Source organism: Leptinotarsa decemlineata, unplaced genomic scaffold (assembly GCF_025532065.1).
Source record: "Leptinotarsa decemlineata unplaced genomic scaffold, Ldec_3_MD MMD2_P_RNA_scaffold_11, whole genome shotgun sequence".
NCBI classification, from domain to species: Eukaryota; Metazoa; Arthropoda; class Insecta; order Coleoptera; family Chrysomelidae; genus Leptinotarsa; species Leptinotarsa decemlineata.
This window is the reverse complement of record NW_027412525.1, coordinates 769471-784038: the sequence shown is the minus strand read 5'-3', so window position 1 is coordinate 784038 and position 14568 is coordinate 769471. Positions and strand designations below refer to the sequence as shown.

Here is a 14568-nt window from a genome sequence, read left to right as displayed (position 1 = left end):
TACTCTTTGAAATGAAAAAAAAATGGTTGTGTTTGTCAGTTAATAACTACTTGCTTTTATTTTGTTGTACAAATAAATCATGTGAGCTACTCTGAAACAGATAGGAAATAAACAATCTATCAAAATCAGGCGTTTCTTTCGCTACCTTATTCATTTGGAAACTTTTCCCACATGTTGAATAAATACCAATAGATCATCATTTGTTTTCGAAAAGTTATCTACTAGATATTCACAAATTTAACATTCTACCAAAAGAAACAAGGTCTTGTGACTCCGTAATACTCTTCATAAGAAGACTTAAATTGTTCTAAACTAACTTTATAAACTAATTTTATAATATGAATTGGTATTCATTATTTGATAATGTATGAAAAACATATATTTGTATTTTGATGAAAATTTTATTGTATGTTTTTATAACTTTCGCTGAATTGTTTACAATTTCCTAAATTTGTATTCAACACAAACTAACTATTCCTATACATGTGAATGTTCCAAAAAAAACTGATTGATTGATTGAAGTAATACGTATCCGCGAAATTTTCCATAAATCATCAAATTATCACCCATTCGGGATATTTATCCACCTATTGGCAACACTAGCTAGCGCCCTCATCGATCGACTCATACCCTATTTCCATCGACATAAGTTATAAGTTATGTCGGTGCCTATTTCTGAAACTACTGTTTCGTGACTTTGATAGAATTTCACTGTTGCCAATACATATAAAATATTTTTAAATTGTAGTTGTAGTTGTCAGTCGTACGCATTGTTTGGTTGTACGTTAGTGTTCGGTTATTTGTATCTCTCAGATAGACACGAAAGGGTGAAATTTTATTCCTATTGATAAAGATGAAATGTCGATTTTTAAGTCAATGGCTAAGCTGTAGTTGGAATTAAACTACAACCACATACGCATACTGAGAGAACACATTCAGTTGTGAAGAACTCATGTATGCTGTACAAGACATTACAATTCAAAAGTCCAGCTTCTAGGAACTTTTACATTCCAACGGCTTCGTTGGCAACATTGTCATCAAGTATGCATTACATTTTATTATTTTAATTTATATAGTGATAAGTACTCGAATTCGGTGAATTCACTACTGGAATGAGCGAACGATTAAATTAGTTCGCTCTATATTCAAATGTATGGGCAGATAAGAAATTTCTAATACGTGTGTTACCGGAAAATGGCTTCATCTAGCAACAAGGAAGAAAGAAAAGTTGCCCTTATCACAGGAATAAGTGGACAGGTATTTATTTTGTTTGACAGTAGAGTAGAATATATATGAACAACTCTAGTGCATACGATTTCTATAATATCATCTTTTAACCCAAAACTACTAAGTTCTAGTAAAAACTGTCAAAAGTCAAAACAAAATAAAATGGTAGTAGCTACGTGCCCATCAGTACGGAATTACAATATTGTAGGGAACGCTCTTTATTATTAATCTATAGAAGGTAAAGTTAAAGGCTACACTCTCATAGTTTTTTCCAAATGAATTATACACCGAAAATATTTGAATGAAATGTCGAAATGGTATTTAGGTACTAGAAGATGTCTTCCTGAGAATCGCTGTTTTCAGATACACATCCCAAATAATAAATGCTTTTACTGAAAGGTTACTCAGTACAAGAGATACTAACCTAACATAACAAATGACAGAATTCAACATCTACACATGATAAATCAAAGCAGATATTGCCAAGGCCGTAGCCAGAAAAAAATTCTGGGGGTGTATGGTTTGGTGGAACAGTAGAAAAACATGAAATATAAAAATAACGAACGAAAGAAATGTTACATGATCATATATATTTATTAGAAAACCATTACAGAAATATAAACATCTTTTTACAAATCAAATTTAGTTTTTTAGCTTTCTTTGCAGCAAACAAATCAATTACCTCCTCGGTGTCGATGTCAATTCTTCGGTGGATTGACATTAACGCCAAACCGTTTAGTCGTTCCTGGCTTGTGGAGTTTTTTAAATAAGTTTTGAGGCGTTTCAGAGAAGAAAAGTCCTTTCAGGGGTACACTTGGAAACAGGTAGTGTCACCAAGATCTTTGAAAGTTTGTACGCACATTGCCGTATGGTTTTTCCATTGTGTTTCAGGGAAGTTTTTTTCAATATTCTCTTTCGAACACTTGGTTCGTTTTGCCAAGGACTTGATAACATTTCTAACGGATTTCATAATTCCAAAAGTATCTGTATCTGTAGAGTAGGGAGGGTGAATGTAGGCCCACAGCACTTAGGCCACATGTGACCCATTGTACATCCTCCCAAGGAGTGGTCCTCCTAAGTCATCGTCGATCCTGTCCTTTTCAGGAAGGTAGACAGGTCACTAGTAGACATCTCCTTTATATCGGCAAGTGTAGGCCAAGACTCACCGAACACACACTCTCTTATTGACGATAACTCCGGACACTCACATGGGACATGCCTGACAGTTTCATCTTCCTGTTCACACATCCTGCATAGAGGTGTGTCCACTAGCCCCATATTGTGGAAGTGTTTTTTTAGTTGACAGTGGCCAGTCAGAAATCCTACTGTTAAGCGTAGTTTTTTCCTGGTCATCGCTAGATAATTCTTCGGCGCCAGCTTCCCAGGGACGCCCAGGGTGATCCTGGCAAGAGTGCGTTCTTTGATTTCATCCCATCTCTTTGGGAATTGAGCAATTGTCGAAGTCATCAGGCCGAAGGTGCCACTGGGTCCTAAAATTCTTAGTCCAGCCGCTTCCTTGGCCGAAGACTCGGCAATGCGATTACCTTTACTCCTGTCGTGTCCTTTAATCTACCTCAGGATAATGTTATTATCTACCAAGGATTTGGCTAAATCTTGGTGACTCTCTAGTACTAGGCTAATAGGGCTTGTCTGCTATCATAGCAGATTGTTATTTTTTTGCCAGAAATTCCTTTCCTGGTTATTTCTTTTGTGGCGATTGAGATAGCAGCCAGTTCTGTTTGTACCACGTTGGTATTTTTTCCCATTCTCCCCTCAATCCTTAGGCTTAGCGATCTGGAGTACACTTCACATCCTGAGCCTCCTTTGGTTTTTGAGCCGTCTGTATATATGCGTATTGCATTTGTAGCATCTGATTTCGTGTTCTGTTTTATTTGTATTTTGTAGGGGTACAATTGCATCACTGGTTGCCTGCAGCAGAGGTTGCGCAGTGTGCGCTTCTCGCCATAGGCTCAGCCTGAATTGACCCATTCCTACTTCGAGGTTTACACCAGCTGTGTGCAATCGTAACATGGCCATTAACACAACCTTCTTAACGTACAGGTCCAGAGGGGACAGACCAGTAATTAATTCCATTGCCGCGGTTGGTGTTATTCTCATGACTCCTGTGATGTTTAAACAAGCCAATCGTATTTGATATAATTTTTGGATGGCCGTTGCTTGTAGAACTTTCGGGGGGGATCAATCCCTCTTGATTCTCCTCTGGTTACGACCTTGGATATTGCTCCTCCATCCAAATAGAATATCGATTCCTAAAACATAGGCACTGTCATGAGAAAAGTAAATATATACTCTACTCTATCCATCTAAGCAAGAAAGTGATCCAAAACATTATCCTGCATAGTGCACGTGATCTCCCAGAAAAGGCTTATTGTACAGAGTGACACTAAGCAACAACCAAAATTTTATTATTATTTTTTAGTGATATGCGGCTGGGTATAGGATAAGTTTTTAGGTGGAATGTAGGGACACAGTTTCAGTACTATCAGTACTTGACATTTTAAAATATTTAAACTTCAAAATACTGTATATGTACACACCAAAGGCGTTAAAAGGTAATTCACCACTCCGATCCTGTAGCGATATACCCGCATGAATTCTGCCAGGCCGATTGCAGTTAAATTTGATTGGCAATGCCTAAAAAGGCTTGCTAATTTTATCCAATAGATGGAAATTTTAATGTGGTCCAGAAAAAAAACAACTGAGAACAATGACGTGTTACCCATGTATTATTTTGGTTTCGAATCACAAGAACACAAGAAACACAAATTAATGTGAGAAACTACACCGACGGTCTTGAGACAGTTTGGTTCTCGAGAGGAACAGCAAATTTGAAGTGGGTCTTCTATGTTGGCGTCCGTTAATCTTGACCGATATTTATTTTTCAAAAAATTCATCTTTGAGAAAGATGTTTCACATAGGTACGTATGTCGAGCCAAACATAGTGACTAAATTTATAGCTACTTTCTTGCAAGTTTCATATTTTTCCGGGACATGTTTGGTCCAAAATTCTCATTAGGATGCCGCTTTATACATTTGCAAAGACACATCTTGAAAATCGATTATCTCTAGTTGAGGTGATGGCTTTGACAAATTAAAATATGGCAGCCACAACTGTCAATTCTGCCGCTACATCGTTCCAAGGATAGGCCAGAAATTTCACAATAACTGTCTTCTTCAGAGTTCTTTTTATACTCGAGAATTGTCGGAAAATGAATGAATGTTTATTTTGCGATATCGTTTTCAATGATATCCAGCTTGCGACGAAAAGCAGACACTCTTTGTATCAGATCACATATTAATTTAAGATTTCTTTGTAACTCTGTGTTGAACGCATTCAAATATTTCAAAATATCTTTTAGGAAAGCCACAACCAGCATATTGCGCTTGTTTGTGTGCTTTCTGGCTTTCTGCGTATCTAAGTTTTGCAAAATGGAGGTTACTTGTTTTTTAATTAGCCAGGCTAGATGGGAAACTAATCAAATCATATCAGTTGTAGGTAAAACAGGTTAGCTAGGAAACTCAAAATAAAATAAGTACTGAGTTAAATTCTATGTGGCTCAAACATTTTTTTTATTCAATTAAGGTATTGTATGCCTTATCTACATAGTAATTTGAACTTGGTATACTTGGCGGTCCGAGGTTCAACCTTTCGCGGTCCGCAAACGGACCGCGGTCCGCCTGTTGCTGACCGTTGCCTTAGAGCCATTGGAAGATAAAGCAATACTAACTGTGTTGACGTTAAAAAATATCTTTTGTTATATGAAATATTATATTAATATATTTTATGATTTGAAGGCTGTATTTTTCGAAATTTGTGACTTCTCCATCATGTATTCACTAACGTTGGCTAACGGAAATATCATTAGAACTTTTATGTAATGAATTTCTTCAAAAACTATAACCTCATTTTTTCATCATACCTACTGTTCAAAAATATTTTTATTTTTTCATATAATTTGTAAATATTATCATGTGAATAACGAATTATTGAGAAATTGAGAAACTATGTGATGTGCTCCAAAAAGAGACTATTTTCGTAGATACTTTTATAACAAACAAAAACATGATTTTCCCAGGTAGGTACATTAATTTCTGAATCTTCAATATCGAATAAAAAACTACACTCAGATTTGTTCTATTTTGTCAGAAATTTTTCTATATTATGAAATAAAGGTCTGGCGAAAATTCAGCATGCTGCAATTTTATCAGCAGTAGAAATTTAATAGCCTTGGATAGTTTGACAACTGATTCTAGCTGAAAAGAAACGGCCCTACCTTTTTTCACTTGTGACCTAGAATGAATTTCCGTCGAATTTGTGTCTCATCGATTTACCCAGAGCTCAAAACATTTCATGAATAATGAAAAATTAGCAATACAAAAATGCTTTATGCTTTTTTTTCCAAAATCTAACCAATATCCATTGAGTTATAAGATATCAGCTTGCCTAGAACCATTGATTTATGTTTGGAGACCAAAAACCTCACAGATATATAAATTAAAATACCCTTTGATAGCTAAGTGGCTTTGGAGGCACTTAGCTCTTACCGAGCAACGTTCAAGTTCAAGGAAGTGTTCGATAGGAACACTCAAGAAATCATTTTTGGTTTGAATTCTTGGTCACATTGACCTGAAAGTTAAGGAAGCTGCTGACTTTCTTGCAAGGCATAGTGCTGCAAGCGTTTTCATCGGACCAGAACCTGTCATTGGCATCTCTTAAGGCTTTGCCAAACAAGTCTGGCAAAATTCACCATTATTGGTCTATTCCAAGGCATTTATTCCTTCGAAGTATGTTGTTTAAGAGATCTACTTACTGTCGAAAGACAGTGCCTACCATCTCAGTTTGGAAGATGATGCCACAGCAGATCACATACTTTGTGTCTGCCCTGGCGGAACGAATCAGGGCTTGGACGAGTTTGCAGTGGAGGGTCGAATATACCCATTCACTTTGGACCTAACCTTACATAACTCAATTTTTTTTTCCACAGGATGGATCGTATCTCTCAGAATTTCTCTTGGACAAGGGTTATGAAGTACACGGTATAATCCGACGAGCAAGCAGTTTCAACACTAGCCGTATTGTTCACTTATATTCGAACCCCTATTCACACAAAGGGGGTAATTTCCACCTTCACTATGGTGATATGACCGATTCTAGCTGTTTGGTGAAAATTGTCGGGAAAATAAAACCAACCGAAATCTATAATCTTGCAGCACAGAGTCACGTGAAAGTATCGTTTGATCTCAGCGAGTATACGGCAGAGGTGGATGCTGTGGGAACGTTGAGACTTCTAGATGCCATCAGAACGTGTGGTTTGGAAAACTCCACCAAGTTTTATCAAGCTTCAACCTCTGAATTGTACGGAAAAGTTGCCGAAATTCCACAATCGGAAAAAACGCCGTTCTATCCCAGATCACCGTATGGTAAGTTACACATCATTCGCAAGTATATTTATATTATTGTTACGTTTTTCCCCGTGGGTTGACCAATAATTGACTTCACTTGAATTATCAAACTTAACTTTATTTCACTTTAAATACAACAAACACTTCAACTAAAACTTCAACAATTATTCGAATGTTTATCGCCTTACTAGATCGCTTGTCGTACCGCACTGTAACTTCCTTTTGACTGTGTCGATATGCTCGTGGCTAGTGTTTATATATTGTAATCGAATGCGGTAGAAAATTTGCCGGAATTCTATCGAAGTCGGTAACATTATTCTCGCTACATCTAGAGCGGCAGCGACCATCGTACATTCGCGCGCTCTTAGCTACGTCACAATTGGTTTATGGCTACCAGTGTCGGCCGGTGTTATTTTCTTAAGGACATGATTCACAACATTATTTATAGTCATAAACATCTATATCGTCTCAAATCTAGTCTTTGAAAGTTTCGTGTTTATAAACATTATTACGTTTCCTTTCAGCGTGTGCCAAACTATATGCCTACTGGATAGTAGTCAATTATCGAGAAGCTTACAACATATTCGCATGCAATGGCATTCTTTTCAACCACGAAAGTCCAAGAAGAGGAGAAACCTTTGTTACGCGAAAAATAACTAGAGAAGTAGCAAAGATCCACTTGGGCATATCTGAATTCTTGGAACTTGGTAATTTAGATGCAAAAAGAGATTGGGGACATGCCAAAGATTATGTAGAGGTGAAATAATTTTTTTTTATGTACCTATCTTTATAAAAAAATCTCTTTGGTTTAGTTCAAGATTATTAGATTTTCCATGCTAACAAAATTTAATTTTTGACTAGAACTTTATTTTATCGTTAGGAGAGATGTAATAACTCTGGGACCTTTTTTGTTCATTATAAAAATTCTATAATTTTTTAAAAAATTCCTGTTTTTCAAAAATTCGACTTTAAAATCATGAAACTTATTGTCTACACAAGCAATGAAATATTTTGGAATTTGTAAAAGCTACCATAACCTATTTTTTTGGAAATTGATTTGTTAAGAAAGTTTGGTTTTGACTATTGATGAGTTACATTTTCATAGCTCTAATAAAACTCCAAATTCTATATTTCTATCAATATTTTTGAAGTATTTTTATTGGCTCATGAATTATCAATAACTTCATTACCGTTGTATTTATAAAAGACTAAAACATTGTTTTACATTTCTGATAAATTATGGACCGAACAAGCGCTCAAAGTGGATAAAGGGCCTAACTGGCAAATTTTTGAGCTGACTAGTATAAAATGTTTCAGGAATAGCGATTATTCAGTATGAATTATATAGTTCCTCAAATATCTTACCGTTTCCAGGCGATGTGGCTGATGTTGCAGCAAGAAACGCCAGAAGATTATGTAATAGCATCTGGAATCATACATAGCGTTAGAGAATTTGTGGAAATGTCTTTCAGACATGTAGGCAAAGAAATCATATGGGAGGGTAAAGACGAAGACGAAGTTGGAAAAGAGAAAGATACAGGTATCATCAGGGTCAGGGTTAATCCAAAATATTTTCGACCCACTGAAGTGGTAAGATATTTATTTCACAGACCTTAATACAATATTTCAGTACAAATTCAGCTAATGATTGGTACAAAATAAATAAAATGACAAAATGTCTTTGTTTGAAGGTGGTTGACAATGTTTCGGACTTCCATTGTCTAATATAATATAATTTGAAGTCTCTGAAAGGACAAATAAAATTGAAATGACAGCTCGGCACTTTTTACTCGTAGTTCTTTATATATTTTCTCTAACCTGTATAATAAACTGCCCAGTGATTTCAAACACAATAATGACATTTAATAAACGCTTAAAACTTCATCTTAAATCATAGTTATTGGTACTCTGTACCAGTCACAAAAAGGATTTGAAGCTTTATGACTCCTATTTAATTATATGCGAGCGCTTTCGACAGCTGGTCGTGCTGTCATCATCTAGGCTCTACTCAAACTGATTGACAGTTTGAGTAGATATTCTAGTTTAGCTTTATCGGTATTTCTAATGAGTTCTATTTCATGCTACTCAAATCTGAATAATGAACAAACGAGTGTTGAACTGTCCCAACAGAGAAAAAATATTAAGAGACATGATTTTTAGTTGAAAGTTTGTAGTTTACTGTCAATTTCAGGTTTGCGTGTCTACCGTGTATTTTTTTTTCCTTATTTGCAGACATTGAAATAAGGTGTACTGAAATCTCTTCATACCACAAATACAGATCTGAGAAAATTGGCTGAAAGAATAAACTTGTTGGTCATTCAGGAATGTTGTTTTTCTAACAATTTTTGATTTGTGGAATGGTGAGAAATTGGGTTCATAATGATCCATTATTATAAATGAATTCAAATATAGCATACAAAGGAAACAAAATACATATTTAAAAGAATAGTTAGAGCACCTGTCTTTGCAACCCTCAAACCATTGAGTATTCATTCATTTAATTTCATTTCCGTATTTCATACATCTCCGTATAATTGTAACAAATTCAGGTTGTAAAAACGAAGCAAAAGTTGAAATATTATTAGATGAACATATATAGTAGAGTAGAGTACTTTATTTGACCATTTCACATACAGTTGTACATTTATGGCAAGTTACAAATACAGAAATCCTTGATTAGAGAACATTAAGTTCCCAGGCAATATGGAAGTGTAAATTAATGGAGTGAATTGTAGTGTAAATTAATTGAGAAGGAAATATTTCCAATATCGTAATGGAAAAGTTGAAATATTGGCTCTTAAAAAAATGCTTCAACTTATTTTTTGAACGCCGTAAGGTGTTTGCGTTAGAGATTTTTTTGAGTTGTCTCAGTAGAAATAACTGAATTTTTTTACACATAGATAAAAATTTTAGTACGTTTCATATTCAATTTCACTCAAAACTCAAAATATTTGGTTACATAACACTCCTCTTTCAAATTCATATATGATTATTTGAATAGTTGCAAACTACAAAAAAACTATATAATTTGTTATTGGAATTGACCATACTTTCGAAGCACTCTATATAGTGTTGTGAGTTGTGACACAAAAAATATCTGTGTGATATTTTTTATTGTGCAAAAATAATTCAACAGAAAGTTTATGATGGATTGCTTCAACAAAGAGTAATGGATTCATCTGTAAATATAATAAACTCATTTTATTCACCAACTCTGTTGACGTTTTTATTTTGCTACTTCACTCATTTCAATAGATCAGAACTTTATAAGATATGAAGTGACATTAAAAAAAAATAACCTAAAAAATCAAAAGTTTTCAACAGTTCCCTACTTTTCTAATAAAGAAAAACCTGTCGAACGTTTTAAAAACCCCAGATCTAATTATAAAGTAAGTTAAAACTACTATCAAATAATTTCATTTAACATGACTTCGTTTTGTTTCAGGATCTTTTATTAGGAGACGCTTCAAAAGCTAAAGGGAAGTTTGGTTGGTCACCGAAAGTAACATTTCCTGAATTAGTTAAGGATATGATGGACTCGGACATAGAACTCATGAAAAAGAATCCTATGGCATGAAAAACATGATTACCTCACAAGAAGAAATAATTAACATTCCACCCCAAAGAAAATGAACTAAAATCAAATTGTTTTATGACAGAATACGATTGAATATAAAATATGAGAAATCATTCAGTGTCACTTGAAGAAAAGTGAGCGCCTTCCTTACATATTTCAAATTTAGTAAGTTACTCTCTCGAGGAACTCAATCATTGGGATTTTTCAGGGCGTGAACAAAAAGTAGTACTTTCTTCCAAACATAATGACAATAATAATGATGATAATAGTTTTCATTCACTATAACAAGTAGTGTCAGTATAAATCTGAATAGATGAAGTATCAGCCAAGGCTGCTTTTCAACTCAATCTGGGAATAATAATTAAAAAACTATAACAGGGAAAATCGAGTTAATGGTGATAATATGATCACAAGCTCAAGAAATTAGTTAATGGAAACGCTCTAGAAAATTCCTTTTTTTATTGGCAAAGTCAGAAATGGACGAGAGGTCACTTAGTTAGTCAGTTGTTAGTTGTATGGAACTTAAACTCACAGGGTAGTTGATTGTAAGGGAAGCAACTTGTGAAGATGGAAGATTTGTGTTTGGAGATGACTAAAACTCAACTGTTGAGGACATTCTAAGCTTCTTCAGTAAGTAACCAGGTTGACGAGAGGTCAAAGCTTCATATATTTTGGTGAGTAGGTGCAAAGTTACGAGTTTCTCTACTTTTAACCATCCTGGTTCTTGCTTGGCTGAGGATATATGGTCATATTTCTGGATATCAAATGAGAAACTCAGACAGCTATTCTGAATACGCTGTAGAAGACAAAGACCATCCGATTATCTCAAATCAAGTCCACAAATACTGTTGCGATAAGACATTTTTGAGAACATCAGTGACTCGCATAACAGAAGTTTAAGGTTAGTGTTGAGCAAATCACAATTTGGAACAGTTACCTGAGAACGTTCGAGAAGTTTTATTCAGATAGCTGATATGTTTGGTAAAGCAAAGTTCAGGGTCAAACCACAATTCTAAATTATTTATCTCAGTCACAGATGAAAGCATTTCATTCTCGATGCGGAGTTGAAATATTCTGAATATCTCTAATATAAATCAAATTTTTTCTTTGATCCTGGAATAGTCAAGATTTTGTTGAATTCCAAATGATTGTGTTTTATTCAGATCCAGGTCTTTTTTCAGGACACCCTGCTGATAGGTAGTATAGACTACAAGTCCGTGCTGAATTTTTTCGGAGTCATATGATACCACTTAAAAATGTATGTTTTCTATAGTACTGAAATAAAAATTGATTTTCATTATTATGTATTCAGTTCACATGAAAATCTTGGAAAAGTTGGAGAATAATTGCTTGCCAAAAGTTCTACGGCCTTTATTCATTCAAATAGTAATTACAACTGGGGTTTGTCTCAACCAAACGCTGTACAAAAAAATTGAAATAGGAAAGTTTATTTTTCGGTGAAGGGTTAGGTTAGGCAAAGATTAGATTAGGTCATTTATATTGCTCCCTATATATTAATTCGTGGGAGGGAAAACGTGATCAACATCCTATGGCAAAAATTCTCTACATGAGTGGTGAGTAGGTTTGTAAACTCTCGAAAGAACCAACCTGGTTGAATTTTATGTTTAAGACATTTTTCGAGGGAGCGGGGGATTGAAAGAAAATCATTAATTGATTATTTAATTTATATTTATTTTGTTTTCGAGCAGCATCTAATATTTGTCGGTGTTTCATCAGATAATCATAAAAGTTTTTATATGAAAAATCGAAGTTTGTTAATACTTGTAACTCTGCTTTTACTAAAGAAAAACTCATTCAGTTTCTTTCCTTGCCCCATACTTGGTCCATCATACTGAACACACACTTTTGTAAATATGTCAAACATCGTGTAAAAAAGTTATTGCACTCAGTTTTGAAATTTGTTTTTTGTGGTTCATCAAACTGCTTTAATAAATCCATGGCAGATTTACCATGAAATTTGTCAGCTTGTCTGTTTTGCAGCTTCTTTTTCAGATCAATCATTTATGTCATGAATTTCAGTGCTACTTTGTCGGATTCCAGTAATTTAATGGCGTTCTGAAAGACTTGCATTATATTTTGTATAAACTAAAGAATACATAAGACTGCATTTGTTTCCGCATCACTGTCATAAGATGTCTAAAAACCTGGCATCTTACACTGTCACAACTCGTGACTCGTGTCACACTCGGCAAGCGGCGAGACGAACAGGTTTAGACCGGCAGCGGAACAGCGCGCGGTGTCGTGGCCGCAAAGCGAATGAGTAGCGACAAGCGAGCGACGGATGCATTTAATTGTTAGAGAAACCGGAGAATTAATTGCACTCCGGGAAGTTGGGAGTCTCCCTTACAATACTGGGGGGTTGGGAACCCTAGTGGTAAGGTACATTTGGTACATATTTCAGCACCGAAATATTATCATATTATAAGCGGCTAGTAGAATTAGAGGGTGATGAGAAAAAATTTACAGACATCACGGACATTTTCCGAACCTAAATATTAAATACAGTGACAGAAAAAGCCGTGACAGATGCGAAATTTACGAGTAGTAAGCAACAAGCAATGGCTTGTACATTATGCATAATAACGGAATACAGTCACGGAAAATTGACCAATTAAAGAAGTTCCCTATTCTGACAGTCTAACCTATTCTCAAGATGCATATGCTTGGTGGCTAATGTGATTTTGGTATCTTTTCTGGTTTTTGCTTTTCTGCAATGGATACCCTATCCCAGTCAAACATCTGAATTATCTTGATTATTATAAACAATTATTTGAGTTTATGCCCAAAAAAACAAAATTTTGAAATATACATTTATGAACTCATGATTTACCTACTTTTTTCCCATTATGACTTCAGCATTAGATTAGTCTTTTGATATTCCTGCCATTAACTTCAGATTGATACCATATTGCCCAGCAAGTACTTTTTTCAAACATCAGAACTGAAATAATCATCCTGATGCGCGTTTCACCAATCAAGTGGACGTCTTCACTTCATCTTCTGAATAGGCCACCTTGCTTGGTGATACGCGCCTTGAAAAGAGTATTGCAGGTCTGATGTTTTGGAAAAGTTCATGTATTGTATTAATTCTACGACAGATTTTTCAGTTTTACCTTTTATTTCATAAGATAGTTACAAAAAAAGAGCAACAAGAACTCATTTTTTCGAACTTATGACTTTTCGTATTACGTACCTCTTATTACCTGTAACTGTATTACCTGTATTAAGTCAACGGTGCGGCGCACCAAGTTAATTTTTTATATATTCAAATATTTATATCATAGAATAAAATGAAGTTTTGAATGTCAACTTTTTTTATTATAGGGGTTCTTTTAAAAAAATAAGTGAATATCGGATGTTTTCTTCTTATTGCTTCTCGCAAGCGTTGCATCACTTAAAAAAACTCCTTATTGACCTTACGACCACGTAGCAAGAACTGATGCACTACGCTACGGAAATCGAAGAAAATAGTGAGTAAAACCTTGGCATTCGATCGAACTTGACATGCTTTTTTGGTCTTGACTCTCCTGGGCTCTGCCCGTGGATAACACAGTTCCGCAGTACAACTTTCAAAAAGATTTTAAAATCATCATACCGGTGGGCAAAACGGCCCAACGGTAAAAGCAGAAGAAACTTGGTATACAGATGGCTCAAAGAACCAAGAAGAAGTAGGAGCCTGTATATACGGAGGCAGAGCAAAGACAAGAATCGCACTTAGCCTCGGACATAATACAACTGTGTTCGAGCAATTAAAGCGCTCAGCTCATTTCAAGTCTTCTCAAGCTAGATGGGAAGCTGTCTGGGTGCACTCAAGGAGCTAAGTACCCAAAATAGGGTCATTCTAGCTTGGGTACTTGGACATGAGGATCACAAGGGCAATGAGGAGGCCGATGTTCTAGCCCGTGAAGGCGCATCCAAGCCTATAATCAGCCCAGAACCCTTCTGCGGGGTAGCGAAAGCATGTATAAAGACATCCATAAATTCATGGATGCAAGCCGAATGGATAGATTGGTGGAATAAGCTCCCAGGAATGAAGCAGGCGAAAGAGTTCATAAAGAAACCATCGCCCAGATTCACGGAAGACCTGCTAAACCACAGTAAGGTTGTAAGGGTAGTGGTGGGTCTACTAACGGGGCATAGCCGGCTCAGAAAACATATGAGCAACAAGGGTCTGACAAAAGAAACCTAATGCAGGTTCTGTCAAGAAGAGGAAGAAACCGCATTGCATGTGCTCTGTTAATGAGAAGCGACAGCAAGACTGAGACACGCATGATGCGGGGAAGAAAAACCAGAGGCTGCCAGCTATATGAAGGGGTCAG

General features: G+C 35.6%; 1 protein-coding gene across 1 annotated transcript; it reads left to right on the top strand.

The window, feature by feature from the left end:
• Positions 1 to 1012: 1012 nt before the first annotated feature.
• Positions 1013 to 10341, top strand: Gmd (GDP-mannose 4,6 dehydratase). The gene is made up of 5 exons (XM_023170582.2): positions 1013 to 1257; positions 6234 to 6669; positions 7176 to 7408; positions 8026 to 8241; positions 10097 to 10341. The coding sequence occupies exons 1-5, from the start codon at positions 1195 to 1197 to the stop codon at positions 10226 to 10228; spliced, it is 1080 nt and encodes a 359-aa protein (XP_023026350.1). The 5' UTR covers positions 1013 to 1194; the 3' UTR covers positions 10229 to 10341.
• The last annotated feature ends 4227 nt before the right edge of the window (positions 10342 to 14568 follow it).

Bases quoted from the DNA above. Each gene is read 5' to 3' on its own strand.
- Gmd (XM_023170582.2), top strand. From the start codon at position 1,195: ATGGCTTCATCTAGCAACAAGGAAGAAAGAAAAGTTGCCCTTATCACA. The intron at 1,258-6,233 runs GTATTTATTTTG...TTTTTTCCACAG, and splicing joins TCACAGGAATAAGTGGACAG to GATGGATCGTATCTCTCAGA. The intron at 8,242-10,096 runs GTAAGATATTTA...GTTTTGTTTCAG, and splicing joins ATTTTCGACCCACTGAAGTG to GATCTTTTATTAGGAGACGC.